Below are 16,734 nucleotides of genomic sequence, written 5' to 3' on the forward strand. Positions count from 1 at the left end.
AGGTAGACAGAAACTCTCCAACAAATGTATTCGACTGTGCATTAGATACACGCTATCTGCAACACTGTTTAACTACAGCACTGTCTTCCCACTCTGACTAGGCAGTAAGAAAAACTATATGCTGTTATACACTGTAGGCTTCATTTTACTTACTAGCAGCACTCTTATTTTAAACTAGAAGATATGGAATGCAAAACAAGAAAATCTGGAGTAACAGAAGAAAAGTTTTATTACGTTTCATTGTTATTCCTTTAACCCAAATTACTACACTAAAATCTTGCCAGGAAGACAAACAAAATTCAGTAACAAAACAAAAACTTTATGTGGCTTAGTTAATAGGAACTGCAGCTGAAGCCAAAAGGTTTTGGTTTCCCACGTTCCTTTTTTAATCTTTAGCATTTCTTCAGAATTTCCTAGAAATGTCTCTTCATCTATGAAAAATACATTTCTTGTTCAGTTTTAAAGGGATTTGAATGCTAAGGTTTTCTACTTTGAAATCAGATGCAAAAAAAGAGTTTTAGAGATGGACAGCACTGAACACTAGCCACACATAGAAAGACAGTTTAGTGCTGCTTCCATCCCATGTGCTTAGCTTTGGGGATGTTTTTCCAGTCCTGTTCCAAGGTCGAGAAAGAACTGGTGAGCAGATGGAGCAACAGGCAGGTTTTCGGATTTTATACTACATCTTCTAAAGCAATGGTTGAAGAAGACAGAAATCTGGAAGATTTCTCTTTCCTATTACAGTGATACAGTTAAATGTACAGGATACTGTTCAGATCTCAAACAAATGTTACACAGCATGTTCTGACCGATTGTGAGACTTTCTTCTTTTGAACAGACTTTGTAGAAAACCAAAAATAATGTATATAGGGAGCTCTGGGATAGCACATGATAGGATCAATAAAAGAAGGGGACAGGTTTCACTTCATACATGCAAAAATATCTGCTGGCTTAAAGTACAACCATTACATTCTGCACATTATTTCATCATCATGGCAGCTGTCAGCCCAACCTGTACTAAAATGCTTTTAGTGCAAAATCTCCCTGCTATGTAGTTGGAACATCATAAGCATACCAAGTCAAATAAGTAAACAAGAAATGGGGTGGGGGTTGGCCTATGACTTCTAACTTTTTAAAAACATCACATGCAGATCTTCTGTTGATTCCAAGTGATCTTTTACACTGGTCAAAAAGACAAAGTTCAGATCATCATCTAACAGAAAGTTTGTTTTGGGGTTAGTGGTTGAAAGAGTGTTTTCAGAGCTAGTAAGTCTACTATTTGCCTTCTTTTTTTTTTTTAAGATCTGCTAATGTGTTTTATAGGTACCTCTCAACAGTCCTTCAATATGAAATTAACTTATACTATTATGTAAAGAACACAGACTCTTCAACCAATCTTTCCATAAACATTGCAGTTAAGAGTATAACAAAAAGAGAAATAAAACTTGGATGGATAAAGACACACAACTGGATTGCATGAAAACCTCACCCTGTTTTGATAAATACTATGATCTCACTGAAACAAAATAACCTAAATGATTATATGGAATGATTAGGCTATATAAATAATTATCATTTTGGGGAGGTGGGGAGACATTAGATTGTGTAAAAAATGTGTGATGACTGTCTATAAGCCTGAGAACTTTCGGTACAAGGGATTGGAATAGCACAGGAAGGTTAAAAAAACAAACACGTCAATTTGACAGATCTGGGAGATTTTCCCTCTAATATAAAGAGCTCGTGGGGATTATTCACACTTGCACTGGTGTATGGGCCAGTCCTGAGCTTTAAAGGTGACACCTTTTCTAACTGATATGAAATGTTAGTCGCTTGGATGGCGCCAGCTGAAACTGGAGCTAGTGACCTTTCACTAAAGGCCACAGTGCAGCCTCTGAGGAGGGCACTGGGTAGAACTGCTTCGGGGGCTGACAGCAGACACTGACAAACCCACCCTCCTGCTCTGCACTGACACGCAGGGAGAGCTCTGGAAAGGGGGATATGGAAGGAGATTGCTAAGCAGTTCTTCCCACCGGTGGCTAGCCAGGGAGGTTGTTCAAATGCAGACTTACTGATTAGAAGATAAACCCAGCTTACAATGGGTAAAATACTAAGTATGAAATGTCAGCCTACAGGCAAAACAAAACATTGAGAACTGACCTAGCAAATGTGGACAGTATTGACTTTCCTCCTATAACCTTTACATGGTGTCAGTATGGTTCATTAAAAATAGATCTATGCAGTCCAGGATTCCTGTAAAGCTTAAGGGCAGATACAGACAAGGAATTATGGTAACTAGGCACAAATCACTGCTGTGGATTCTGTCCGCCCAGCCATACTAGCAGGCCACTGAGGCACTGTAGTCCAAAATTACTACTGCCAGCACTCTCAGAGTCTTCTAAGGGTTCAGGTCCCTGAAAGTTGTCTCCACTAGCAAAGCCTCATTGGAATTAACATTTTCAGCAGAAACTAGGCCATTCAGTCCCTGACAGAAACATCTTGCCCCCTATCAGTTTGGAGAACAGATGCATATATACAACTGTCTAAAGTTTGCCAGTATGCCTCCAAATGCCCCAGCATGACCTGTCAGAACAAGGGTTCTCAGGTTTTTATCTGTCTGAGCCCTCACAGAGCACACTCTTGCATCCTGGATTACAGATTCCCCATACTTCTCTCCTGTTTTACAAGAGGAACCACGCTCAGTCAGGCTATCTGCAAAGCCCTCAGGCTGACAGGTTTAGAGCTCATGGCACCCCTGGAAAGGACCTCCCAAACCATGAACTGAGTCAATGTCTAGTGGCAGTCTACCCAACTATCCATGTGATGCTTACTTTGAGTTTGGTAAAGGTAAGTGGGCAGTGAGAAGTATCAAAGATTTGCTGATTTTAAGTGATTCAAAAACTGTATCTAGATAGTGGTGGACAGCCCATCTAGCTCCCAAGTCTGCTCTTCCCAGCAGCATACTCTGAACAAGCATATTATATGTCAGGATGCTTTAGGGAGATCTTCACACCTCCCTCCTGCTTGCACAGCAGAACCCTTTTCCGTGGTAATCCCCGATCCCAAAATAACACGAAGAACATCTGGTGGAGGTTGCTAGCAATACACAAGTTCCTGTTTTCATCCATTAAGCAGGTTAATTTTTGGTAAAGATAGCCAGCTCATCACAGCAGAATCTGTGTATGTATGAGCTGTCTACACATACTCTTTATCCCATTAAAACCCCATCACACTAACATGTCATTTTCCATCCTTGTGTAACTGGATCTGATAGAGTGGCAGCCAGCACTATTAACATCATGTGTCAGAATTAACATACACCAATGCCAACCTTTCACAAACATTAATTCTCCATCAGGGTAAACCCAGACCAAAGTATAGTGAGCAACCTCTGCGGTGTACACATTGGTCTAGGACAGGTCACTCACTGTAAGAGGCTGCTGAGTCTTCTTCCCAAGACTTTTAAAAGAGGACTGAGTCAGCTGTACTGCTGATAGTCTGTAAGTTGTCTGAGAAAGGTGAATCTCTACCCCCTAGATATTGAATGCAACAGTATTTCCTTGCAGCACATGTGGCTCTTCTGTAACCAGAAATGATAAATAAAAAAGAAAACATATTTTTCCATTGCTTTAATTTTTAATGCTTCCTTTAATGCAATCTTTTAATGTCTTTCATTGCACAATGCACTTGCACAAGATTTCACTTTAAAAAAAATCTTATGAAAATATGGCTCATTTGCTCTTTGGCTAGAGAAGTCAGACAGCTCAATCTCACAGTATTGCAGTGCATTCTTTGGTTCAGCTGTGAGACATTTTATCCCCTGTGCACAGTGAATCCAGCAAGCTTTCTCTACTTAGCTGAATGCTTCTTAACTATCTCAAGGTACTCCTTCACATCATCAGGAGACCCCAAGACAACAGGCACTCTTTGGTGGATATCCTCAGGCACTATATCTAGTACTGATTGATGACCAGTTGTTGCTATTCCCCCAGCCTTCTCAATAACAAAAGCCATAGGATTGCATTCGTAGAGCAGTCTCAGCTAGAATACAAAAGTCAAAACAGCAGCAAGTCAGGCTAGGCAATGCCAAAAATCATGAAACATAAATATATTTGGCATCTGATTTTAAGGCAATCAATATTCTAAGTACTCTATTTCATATAAACATTGTGTGGATTTTTCTTTTAAAAACACAGTGAATTTGCCCAATCTGAAGGCTTTCTCCATAGCCCATGTTTGCATTGTGCTATTTACTGAGAGATAAAGCTTGTATGTTAAGACACAACTGTTAACAAGGCAGACCACATAGTACTGTGTGAAAATAAAGGAAAACATGAGCTCTGAGTGTGCCACTACGTTTCTCTAATGAATAACTGTATCTTATCTGCAACCTGAAGCAATATTTTACAGAGAATTACAAAACAGATCAAAGGTCTTTGCTGAATAAACAGGCCCCTTGTCAGCCTGTAAGTGCATGATCCTCCCTGATTGACCATTGTCCTGGAAGATGCAGCCAGGCACAGTTCCTCCAGATGAAGTCCTGTTCCCATGTACAAGATGCAGACGGATTTCTCTCTGGCAGAGCTTCTCCCAATGGGCCAACTACATTTATGCTTCTTACAAACTAGCTTGTACTAGAAGTCTCAGTGTAATGTGGATTGTTTGCTTTGTAATGCTCTACTCGGCTGGGACCAGCACCAGCAGCTTTGGCTGACATGGTGCAGGGGAGCCTGTTTGAGCAGCCCACACCCCCTGGCATGTTCCACAAGCTGGATACGTTTGCAGATAAAGAGAAGTCATGCAGTTGAAACAGGTGAGCAGCAGCCCTAAAACGGGTGTCTGATACCAGGCTGCTGTCACTTGTGACATCCCTTGTGCAAGGGAAGGCCATATCCTCCCACGTAAGAAATACAAGCCACCAAGTTACAAAACACAGGCTCCGTAATCAAAACATTGATCTTGATGTCTACATAATGCAATATATTCTATAACTGGGCTTATTCAGGCTTACCTTTCCTTTGGGGCTTTTGGAGTTAGCAGGATACATAAATATTCCTCCATACACCAGTGTGCGATGCACATCTGCCACCATAGATCCTACGTACCTCCCACCATACGGTGAGCTGCCATCCTACAGAAAAACATTCCAATAAAATAACTGTAGAGCACACCAGCTAACCTCCCCCACATGACCCTTTAGCAGTCCTAACATCTTTCTTCTCCATATTGTGCTTCATTGATAATACTCAAAGTAGTTTTGGAGAGTATGTCAGTATCCTCTTCATTTTCTAACTAGAAAAATCCCACGAAAAGGAGCGACAGAAGGCTTCAGAATAGATGAGCAGTAGTGCCAACAACAGAAAATGTATCCCAGTTCTCCACTGGCTCTAACATTTGAAAAATGCTGTATTTCCAATAGCAAAAACTCAAGTGCCAGGAATTGATACTGGGGCATTGTCTTTTCTAGCAGAAAAAGAGTCGAAGAGCAAAAGAAGTGATCTTTCCTACTTCTTCCAACCATTTTTGCCAGCTTCTGCAATTTTTTTGTTAAGAAAAAGTTAATAGTTGAATTCTGATGTTACTTTCTTATTCTACTTCCTGTAGTACATTTTAATATCTACATAAACAACACCTTAGGCCTGGAAAGATGAATGATGAAAATATCAATCTTCTTTCAAACCAAGATCAGGAAGTCAGGAAGGGACACCAACACTTTACAGTAGTAGGTATTCACATTTCATTGTCAGTGTAATAACTCCAATGATGAAATGTGTAAGGCATGAGAACCTTCTATGGCCACTCCTTGGAGCTTTGGGCCTCCTGACACCAGGAAGTTGCACAACCACAAAGCAGGCCTTGAAACTACACTAGATTTTCAAGAGAGAGACAGCCCTAGCAATGACCCACTGCCATCTCCTCTCTGCTCTCCAGCAGTTGCAGTAAGGAAGCAGCAATACAACATGTGTTCATCAAATTTCTTCATCACCAGACTAGACTTCCTCTCTGCTTGATTACCAAATGCCCAGTTTTGCCTCCAGCACCATTACTCAGGCCCTCATTCCATAAAGGGATCGAAAAAAAAAAAAGGAAAAAAGGAAGAAAGTAAAAAAATGCAAAAGAGTGCAGTATGGGAGAATGCTGAAATATCTGGTTACATCAACTGCTGGTCTCCTTAGCAATCCTACATCGAGTCATATTTTAAGCAGACAGGAAAGGAAAACAACCTCTGAACAGTGTATGAGAGAATGACTGATTGCTCATAAAGCTGGAAAATATGAATGTTGTTTGTCATCAGAAAGTTTCTCTGAAACGGGGCCTTTTACCTCAGGGTATTTTTTCTTTTTGAGATACTCTGTGATGGCAGGATCAAAATATTTAGCATAGCCTTCGTTGAGACTGTAGATATTTCCCTTCTTTTTGATTTTCACATCTCTTTCCACCAAAATGAATTCTCCAATTGCCTAACAATATGAAAGAAAAAGTATTTGTTAACATTAATTGCTCACTTATTTGCAAACCAAGGCAAAATCCAAAAATATACACAATTTAATAAAAATTTACTGCCACTGTCAATTTTTTAAATAATTCAGTACCTACAAAAAAGTAGTCTTTGCAGTCTACATACAAAGTATTTTGTTTATCCACAAACACAGACAGAGCATGAATCCTGACATCATGCAAGCTTCCTCATACTACCATTCCAAGCACTCTCTATGCCCAAAAAATGCTACTTGTAAATTTATCTCTCCACTCCTCTGCTAGACTTACGGTGTAAGTTTCAGAACTCTAAAGAGTTCGGAAACTGAGAATACTGCTGAACCAATGCATAAACAACTTCAAAAAGCTGCAACACTCCAGTTCCTTTTAGCTTGGAAGCCTAACTGGAAGCCTGTGACCAAGGGCTGGTCTGTTTAATTTTCTCTAAGGTAAATTTCCAAGTTAGTGATAAGAGCAAAAAAAATAACATGCAGGCATGCTCAAGGACAACTCTTTTACTTGAATAAAGTAAAAAACACATGCATCTATTTAAGCTGCTACTAAGCAAAGAGTACTAAGTTGTATTTCCTGCAGCTTGATCTTTGCAGGTTATAAAAATTTAAGACTGGCAGGTGGCACACCCTGACTGATCACAAAGAAACCTGCCACTAAAGCAAACAACTTTCTGCTATGATCAACATGACTTTTGTTTCAAAACTCATGGTAAATGCATGCTAGAATGTCACATCACCTACACACACCACTTACTCTTTTACACATCATGGTGGAATCTGAAAACACAGAAGAAGGTTAAATGTTTATGCTCCTCTGGTTTACTAAGGTCCTAGCATTAAGGAAAAGACAAATATGACTTAAAGGGTATTTTGTACTGCAGAAAACTGCTCATTTTAAATATCACATGATTACACATGCTGTGTATTTGCTCTGCTGACTCAGCTGTCTTCCTGTTGTTGAGTCACACATGGCACTGCTGCATCAGGCAGGCAGAATGCAAGTCTCTTTGACACTATTGCTGGTGGGTTATAAGTACAAGTAAAATTATACTTCCTTCCTTCGTGCTCCCTTGAAAACGGCTCCTTTGGTTGATTTCCCTGGGACAAACAGTTCTTATAGACAGTATCTGGTAATCCCTAATACAGAAACAAAGAAACAGAAGATCCTCACCGGATCCAGCATGAAACAGTTGACACCTCCAGCAGAAGTGGCCAGTACCAGCATGGTGGCACTCCCGTAGAGCGCATAACCAGCTGCCACGAGATTGCGTCCAGGCTGTAAAGCATCTTTCCCAGAAGGCTCATCAGGGGACACCTACAACAAGAATGAGTATAGCCAACTTTATTTCATTGTTATTGCTGGTACATGGCTGGATTCTGGGATAGGGATGGTCTTCTGCTCCATAGCCATGCATGAAGTGGCCCACGTTTCCATGATCCCCAACTGAGATTCCTACTGGATGCACTAATACAAATTACATATAGGATACAAACACATTGATCTAGAAATGCTCTTCTAACTAAGCCTAGCAGGAACGCAGGAAGCAGGAAAGAATTAAGGAGATAATAAAGAGCTATGTACCTCCTTGTAGGTGATGATGAACACAGCTCAGAGGACAATTCAGAGGCACAGTTGAAAAGAAATGAAACATGACTCACTGAGTTCAAAGCTGATCAAAAGTACTTGGGATATTTTTTGTTTTTCTTTTGCTTCACACAAAAATGAAGTTGAAATTAGCTACATTGGGATATATGTCAACATGCAAAAGATGATTAAAATGGACAGTTGGGTGTGTTTTATCTGATTTACTTTTTCCCCCATGTTGTGACCTGTAAGTCTGGTATTTCAACCTCCTTCAGACAGCGTTTCTGCTTTTCAGAGTGAATTAGACACTTCAAATGACATGACAGGTTTCAGCTCTGGTTTGTTTTTGAAGCCTGTCCTCAGGCCAATAGGACTGCTAGTACAGAGAACAAGAAAAACCCGAAAGCACATTCCCCAAGTAGATGACAACCACGTGGTATTTTGCCTCAACACAAATATTCATGAAACCTAAGACATGACATTTTCCAAGGGGTAATTTCATTAGCTGGTTAATTAAATATCAGCTAGGCTTCCGTGTACACATAGGTTCTTTTTCTTCTAGGAGACTACTTCAAATTCAAATCCGTGTCACTGTGAAATACTAGGTTTAACTTAAAGCTGGCCCTGAGTCTCTTTCACAAATGAGTTTAGTTGGATTTTATTGTCTTCCCATGCAATTTTATTTCACCAAAAACTGCACAATAATAGTTTTGCCTATTCTACATGAAAGAATTTTACCTTTCTATAAATTGCAAAGATGGTCCCAATGGAAACAAGACAGTCAATGTTTGATGAACCATCCAGAGGATCTATGCAGACTATGTATTTACCCTAGAAGATACGAAAGAGGGAATTAGATTAGTGACAGTATTTATCCACTTCCTCCAAATAAAAACATTTCACTAGGTAAATTTTATCAGACACTTATACAGCAAAATAAGCTAAAATGCCTTCGTAGATTATGAAGGAACCAAATTCTAATGTCAGCAATTCTTTGGCACAGAATTAATTCTTGATTACAGCTGTGATTTGTGCCAAACCTGAAGCTGAGAAATCTTTAAGGTACATAGCAAGATGACAACACAGAAAAAGTGAAGTTTTCTCCTATACTTTTTAATATGAGATAAAAAGGGGAAATACTTTTATTGGTTTAATTTCATCTATGTAATTGAAGTAAATCCTTTCATATCCACTATTTGGGCGAGGCTGCACTTTCTCTTTGGTTCCAACATGTCTTTGTGAATAATAAGGAAAAAAAACAAAATGAAGATCAGCCTTTTTCATGTAGAGCTGAAAACTCTACCTCTACCTATGGAGGTATTAAAAAGCTCCTTAACAGCTGTCATGTCTAAACTATACATTTTCCTTTATCTGTGCTCTGAAACAGTCAGGTTCTACATTAGCCAGACTGATTTTATCCTAGGTTTTGGAGAGTCAAAAAAGAAGTCTCTGCCTTATTGCTGGATTAAGGAATCCTGTAGATATAGGAAATCGACAGTACAGGGGAAAAAGCTGAATTAACTGTACCTTTAAAATATTTTGGTGCCACATAATTTTATTCATAGTTGTTTTGATAACAATATATAACAATATAACAATAACAATATACAGTATAACAGTATAAATAACAATACAGTATAACAATAGTGTTTGTTTGTTTTTCTTTTGATTTTATTCTGCATGTCAGAAACTTAAATTTAAGTTCAGCAATGGTCTGCAAGTAGGATCTTACGGTATGCATTGATAAAAACACTGTATTGGCTCACATTGAGTTTAGAAAAGCATTAATACTCAGACTTTCAGTCTTCTCAGTGATCTTTGAGAATATTTGTTCAGACCTAAGGAAAGCCAATGCCTAGAAAATCAATTTTGAAGATTTCTCAACAGGGAAAGACAGAACTGCTTAAACAAAGGAAACCTTATTATACTTTGTAAATTATGTTTTTGTGTTCATTTTTACTAAACTTTTGCTCAAATTTTTACATGATCAGACCAAAATATTAGCTGGGAAACAGGAACTATCTCACAACAAGCACGCACAAGCTTGTGAATATAAATAATAATAAATGTAAAAAATGCTTTTGTTTCATTGTTACTAAGTCTTTCATAGGCTTCAAGGAGAATTTTCATGAATCAAAGACCTTGAGATTTGACCTGTAGAGAACAGCTCATCAGTGTCCTACTCAAAAAGTGACATTTCAAAAGGGCTTGACTGACTCAGAGCATAGTTCCAGAGATCAGATTGTATGAATGAAATGTTTTCTTCACAATAAGAAAAAGTTGGGAGAAAAAGAAGGTGGGGAGGAACAATGTATTTAAAAAAATAAAACCAACCAACATTAATCTGGAGAGCAGAAATGACAGAAAGAACAAATATTGACTAACACTCTCCCCACCCATCACCTCCACCTTAATTTGCCAGTTTAGGAAAGTACCTGTTTTCTGAAACTTTTATCTCAGTTTTACTTTTTCAGATGTGAAGCAGTACACCTGTACACGCTGATCTGAAATCAAGCAGGGAGAACTTTCAAAGTTACTAACCTGTTTTTCAGTTTCCACTATCACAGCATCTTTGTTTTCTTCAGACACGATAACGCATGTACTGAAGGATGACTTGAGCATGTTAATCACCAGGTCATTGGAAAGAATATCCAGCTTTTTTACTTGATCTCCAGTCACATTGGTAGACCCAGCAATTCCATACCTAGAGCAATTGCAAGAGAGAGCATTTCATGAGAATGGAGCACGGCATCTTCTTAAGTGTTATGTTTCTTACGCCTGTAAAGCCTCCTGTAAACATACAGCACTTTCAGAAGACATCTCAGCCTGTTTTTTATTTACTGCCCAGTGAATTCTTGCTGAGACATGCTACCATTAACTGTGTTTGCATATCCAAAAGTTGCTGAGAAATACATAAAGAAAGGATTTGTTTTCAATAGTTTCAAAACTGTAGTTAAACACAGACAGACTAGGCTGTGAAGGCGGAGTTACTACTGTGCTTTTTAATGAGCTCTTAAGACCTACATATTATTACTAGGCTCTGCATACTCCAAAAGCTAAGGACTCATTAGAAAATTTTATATTTTAAAAGTATATGTATGTTTTTAAAAATATGAATATATAAGTGAATGTGACCACACTAGTTATGCTATATCCTCTATATGTAGTATAATCTTGATTAGCAATACGATATGCAAATTGCAGCAGCAGAAGCCTGTTCACAGATAAATCAACCTATTTATGGTTTAATGTTTTCAGTTTGATTTGAAGTAGTAAATGTTTCCTTGGGAAAAGAACTGAGAAATACAAATAAGAAACACAAATAAAATGTTCCTAGCTAATCAGAATCAAACCACCTGGCATACGGAAATACCAGGAGACCTTATGATAGGTGCTTTTGTAAGCACGCAAAGCAGAGAAAGGGGAAGTTCAGCTCTTAGAAGAGAAAAACAATAGCGAGCTCAGCACACATTCAGATGACTCTTACGTACTTCAGCTACAGTGAATTGATGAGGCTGAACACTGGTATTTCAGGTTTTATGTAGTAACACTGAACACTCTACTTTATGCAATGCATCACATTTCTTCAGTTTAATGCATGAGACAAAGAAACAGACCTGGCATAACTCTCTTTCTCTCTCTCTGCTACAGTGACTTGAATATTTTTCTGCAACTGTGAAAGTGCTTTTGGAAAAAAATGTACTTTGAACACCGTGCTTATGAGTGGAGGCACAGCAGCAGAACAGCTCCTGCACCTCATCTTTTGGGGACTCCTGGGAGGGGAAGATAAGGTGTGGAGCCCGCAGTGGGAAGGGTCTGCATGTCTTCCAGGCTGTTCTGCACCTCCCCTGCTGAGCAGCACTAGGCATATAGTTGAGTCTGAGGGTGGTCCAAAGAAATGGATTGCAGTGATGCCTACTTGTTCTCATTTCCTGACAAAGCCAAATCTCACCACTGCTTATAAAATGCAGTCCCACAGTAGGAGATGTACTGTTCAAGGAGGCTTTTGAGTCCAAAGCCTGCTACCCCAGCACTGATGAAGAGTTAAACACACTGTGCAGGGGATCGTAAGCAAGTCCATGGGCACAGATACCAAACCTGTGGGCAACGGCCAACAGACACACGTGCAGAAACAAAACAAATAGGGCCTTAAGCAAATCAGATTACAGCTGGGAAACCCAGCTGAACTGGGTCTCTATTGATAGCTGTAAGAGGCATAGGAAAGGGCTAGCACACAACAATGAAAAATTACTACAGTTACATGCAGTCTGAAGTCAAAATGGAGAAATACTTCAAATATACACAAAGTATATTTGTGTATATTTGGATTAAGGATTTTTGCCTTTTTTCTTATTATATTTTTCTCTGCATGGCTTGTAGAGGCAAATACTTTTTCTCTTCACAACATTTTCTGTTAAGTAATGAAGTAGCCCTTGTCTAACGCCTTGATCAGCACACAACTGGGCATATGAAGAATATGTAGAATACTTAGGAGGATTAGTTACCTACAAGCAGTTTCAGCTATTTCACATTTCAAGAGCTCCAAATTCCTTCTGATGCATCTCCAGAACAACATCCCTCTGACTGGCTGACTGCAGACACTGCTGCTCCTAACCAGTGCACTTTCTAAAAGCCTTGGATATCCACAATTTCATAGAGAAACTCTAGTTTGGTTTGAATTTGGTCAACACCTCTAAGCATAAAATGGAGCTTTGATATTAAGCAGCATGCAATGAGCAATAATTCACCCATATTTTGCTAGGCTTTGTCTTTCAGTCTGTTCAGTCTTACGGCTCCAGGCACCAGAACGTGCTGAAAGTATTCAGGAAGTTCTACTATCGACAGACATTTCTCAAAGACTGGTTGCATTATTGTACTGAAAAGCTGAAAAGTCATACGGCCTGTGTCACTTGGAAAAAAAAAAACAAAAATCAAGCAACCAAGATACTAAAGGAGTTATCTTCAACTCTGTGCGAGAGGATGGGTTAATGTAACCCCACTCACAGGCTGTTCTGGTGAAAGAAATATTCCCATTCCCATCCTCATCCCGATACCCACCACCCCGGAGGCAGCAGGATGCCCTGGACCCGCGGGGATGCGGGCAGGTGCGAGGCGCATCCCGGGACTCACAGGTTGGCAATGCCCGCTTTGCGGACGGCGGTGGAGATGGCTTTGATGGCCGTGCAGAGGGAGTTGAGGAGCTGCGTGAACTCCCCGGTGCCCTTGGCCCGCCTGCCCTCCTCCATCACGAAGCGGGTCATGGTGATGACATTGGTGTCGAACGCGGAGCGGTCCGTCATGGTGGCGGCGACTGCGGCCGCGGGCCCCGGCACCGCCACTTGCCTCGGCGGGGAGGGGCGGGCAGGGGCGGGGACACGCCCGCGGGAGGGCGGTGGCAAGGCGGGCAGGGAGGAAAGGGACCCTACGCCTCCGTCCCACAGACACTCCAAAAGATCTTTCTATCTCCCCCGCCCCTCTCTCTCTCTCTCTCTCTTTTTTTTTTTTTTTTTTTCCCTCCCCCGCTTTGGTGACCAGGTCTTGTCTTGTCTCATGTTGTCCGGGGAGGGGCGAGGGAAGGAGGATGCTCTGCGCGTTCCTGATGTGAACGGCACACAGAGTCGATGGCTGGCAGTCCTGAGTGCTTGCAGTGGTCGCTCTTCGGTGCTAACGGCCCTGAGAGTGTGCCCCAAATTCAAGTTGGTTTCACCGCTTGATTGCAAAACTCTGTGTGTGTCACTGCAGATTATAGCGAACTGCGCACAACTACAGAGCAAGGTTAGTATCTTCTGCTGCTCTCATCCTGATTCTTCAGTGCAGGAAAAACACATACTCAGTAACTGATTCCCTCAAGTATTGACTTAGTTCACAGAGATCGTGTTAACCCCACGTAACCCAGACTTATCCAACACAATAAAATAGCTGCAAGGAAACAGCCCTGGAAGCTGGACTCAAAGAGACTTTTATAACAAACTCTCCAAACCTGTTCAATAGAAAGACAGGTTGACCCCTCTTCAAAAGCTAGAAGTTAATGCACTCCCACAAATACTCCTGCAAGGGAATCTACACCCTCCTGAATCCCATTTCTTTTGGTTCTAGTCTTTCTGATTTTGCATCAAAATCAAGCAATATGTTTTGCTGTTAATGTTTGATCAGAAAAATCCAAGCATTAGTAAGGGAAACCAGGTTCACCCAATGCCTGACCCTAGATACACCATTTCACACAATAATTTGACAAACACAAACCTGAATACAAGTGTTCTACTCAGATTTTTTGTACTAGCTATTATTTTATATTCTGTTATCTAAGAAGATGAATATTTTAAAAATCGATTATTTTTCAGTAGAATGTATTCATGAGTTGAATAAGCACAGTCTTGAACTTTAAGTTGAAACCACAGATTGAAATCATTCCAAATGGTGTCAAACACAGGGCAAAAGCCATTTACAAGATGCATGTCTTTGAGTATATATACATTCTATCTTCATGCAAAGCACACTGCATATCTGTTTATTAAATACTTCAAAGGTATGCATAAATGTCTTCTCCTGAAAGTGTAAACAACTTTGGCCTAATTTACCCATGCCCAGTATTACAGACATTCCTGAAGATATTAGATATGAGTAGTTGTAATGCTCTTCAGTCTTTGGCAAGTGGTCAACGGCCCAGTATCATAAAAATACTCTTTTAGAGGCAGGTGGATTTGGAAAATTTACAAAACACAGAAGTTACCTAATTTTTAAGGGTAATCACTGTTTTACAGGCATCTAGAGCAGCTCCTGCAATCTCAATAGTAGAGAACAACAAATAGCAAAGACCCAATAAATTTTTGGATGAGTGCACTGAAACTGGATAGCAGCAAGTAGGCAGAACAGCCTGGGAATACATGACTTATGGTAACAAACCACAGTCTCTGATTAGGGACAATTTGCCTCAAATGTGACGACTTTAACAAGTACATCAGTAATCTGCAGGAAGAGCTGTACTTCAGTATAAAATAGTCAAGATCAGTTCAAAATATACCTCAGGTTTTGATATCTGTGCCCGAGGATAACTAACAGAGAAGATATACTGTACTTGAGTTGATGACAAGATTTTATCTCAAAACTTTTTGGGTTTGTGAGATGACTGAGAGATGAGTTTTACACCTCCATTCCCGCTATGAAAGCCAGGTAGAAAAAAGTGCTATGAACTGAAATTTGAAATTGAATAATTTGAAAGGATGCTGGTTTCATACAAGTCCATCCAAATGTGCATGTTCTACTGTGGGGAAGGAAAATTATTTTCAGCCTATATAGCATGCCCTTTATCTTCTGCATTTGAGGCAACTCGATAGAACATTGAGTTTAATCCACCTCCACATGCCTGGCCAAAGAATGTATGCACACATTGGTCATTTCTGGAATTCCACTATTAGTATAGAAAGCTGACTTGACACTAATTGTTTCATACCAAATAGTTGAGAGTAGACAAGCCATGCAGCCCTACAGCAACCACACTGGTAACTATAAAGTCAGTGTAAGATTAAAAGTAGGCTTTACATGTTGTGAACCTTTGGCTTTAGAAAACAGTAGTTAAACATTTATTGAAAATGAGTCTCTGGATTTGAGAAGGTCAGCCAGTGCTGGTTGACTAAACATTGCTGAAACAGCTCACTTCTATAGAGAAGAACACAGGGACATGTTTGCACACGGGTGACGTCAACTAGACACGGTTCACAGCACTTTTGGAACTGTAAGATTACAAATCCATGTAACTACTTTGAAAAAAATTTTTCTCCCAGCACACAGAATCCCAGTTGCATAATTATCTTGAAAGTAAGACAAATACTGATGAGAAATCCTGCATTATAAAGGTTGCCTCTTGTAGGTTCAAATGACAATCAAAAAGACAATATGAGTGAAACCCCTTCACAAAGGACTTTTTCTTCCCCCCTTGGAGTAAGAGTGCTCATGTGGGAAAACCAGCTTGAGATGCACTCTTGTTGAAGAATAACTTTTTTCGTGCAGGAGTCTCACAACTGCAGAAGTTTAAGCTGGTTGGGTGGACAAAGGGTAAGATCAGGCAAGTTACACTGAAATAATTTGCAAGGCAGTGTCACTCTACCCGTGCAGATGCTCTCTGCCATGATGATTAGGGCTGGAGCAGCTTGAAGGGGTTGAATGAGGCAGATCGTGGCTGCCGCAAGAGATGGATCAGGGTGAAAAGGGGAACTGCACCCATGAAATCAGGAAGATTTCTAGATGTACAATCGATCTTTTGCCTTATTTGCACCAGAAAGTGCTTCACTTCGCCTGTGTGAATTTCCTATGTGAGAAAGGGTCCACACATAGGCAATAGAATAGAACATTGATTACAACTGTGATAGCAAAGGACTTCACCTCTCTGGACGCAGGTGAAATATAACAAGTGGCATGAACTGATGTTTAAATGTAGGTAATTTTGAGTAAAAATTGGCTAAAAAGTAACTTCTTTGTGTAGTAGATGTAAAAGGGGCTTCATTTGATATTATGCAATTTAGTACTACAACTGATTAAGAAGTAGAGATGAACTGTAAGGTTGATATTAGTGAATGCGAATGGATTTTTCCGTACCTGGTGCCCTCTTGTGGGTATGGGAGCATTGTCAGCATTCCAGCGTGACACCAGCTCACGTGGGAGTAC

At 40.1% G+C, this 16,734-nt stretch overlaps 1 protein-coding gene across 1 annotated transcript; it reads right to left on the reverse strand.

Annotated features, from left to right (window-relative positions):
- Positions 1-3,611: 3,611 nt before the first annotated feature.
- Positions 3,612-13,554, reverse strand: LOC134564376 (fructose-1,6-bisphosphatase 1). Its single transcript, XM_063423186.1, has 7 exons — positions 13,204-13,554; positions 10,615-10,777; positions 8,812-8,904; positions 7,660-7,803; positions 6,321-6,458; positions 5,009-5,128; positions 3,612-4,038 (listed from the first exon to the last, which is right to left on the reverse strand). The coding sequence occupies exons 1-7, from the start codon at positions 13,371-13,373 to the stop codon at positions 3,847-3,849; spliced, it is 1,020 nt and encodes a 339-aa protein (XP_063279256.1). The 5' UTR covers positions 13,374-13,554; the 3' UTR covers positions 3,612-3,846.
- Positions 13,555-16,734: the final 3,180 nt, after the last annotated feature.

The sequence above is a fragment of the Prinia subflava genome, chromosome Z, assembly GCF_021018805.1.
Source record: "Prinia subflava isolate CZ2003 ecotype Zambia chromosome Z, Cam_Psub_1.2, whole genome shotgun sequence".
Taxonomy (NCBI): domain Eukaryota; kingdom Metazoa; phylum Chordata; class Aves; order Passeriformes; family Cisticolidae; genus Prinia; species Prinia subflava.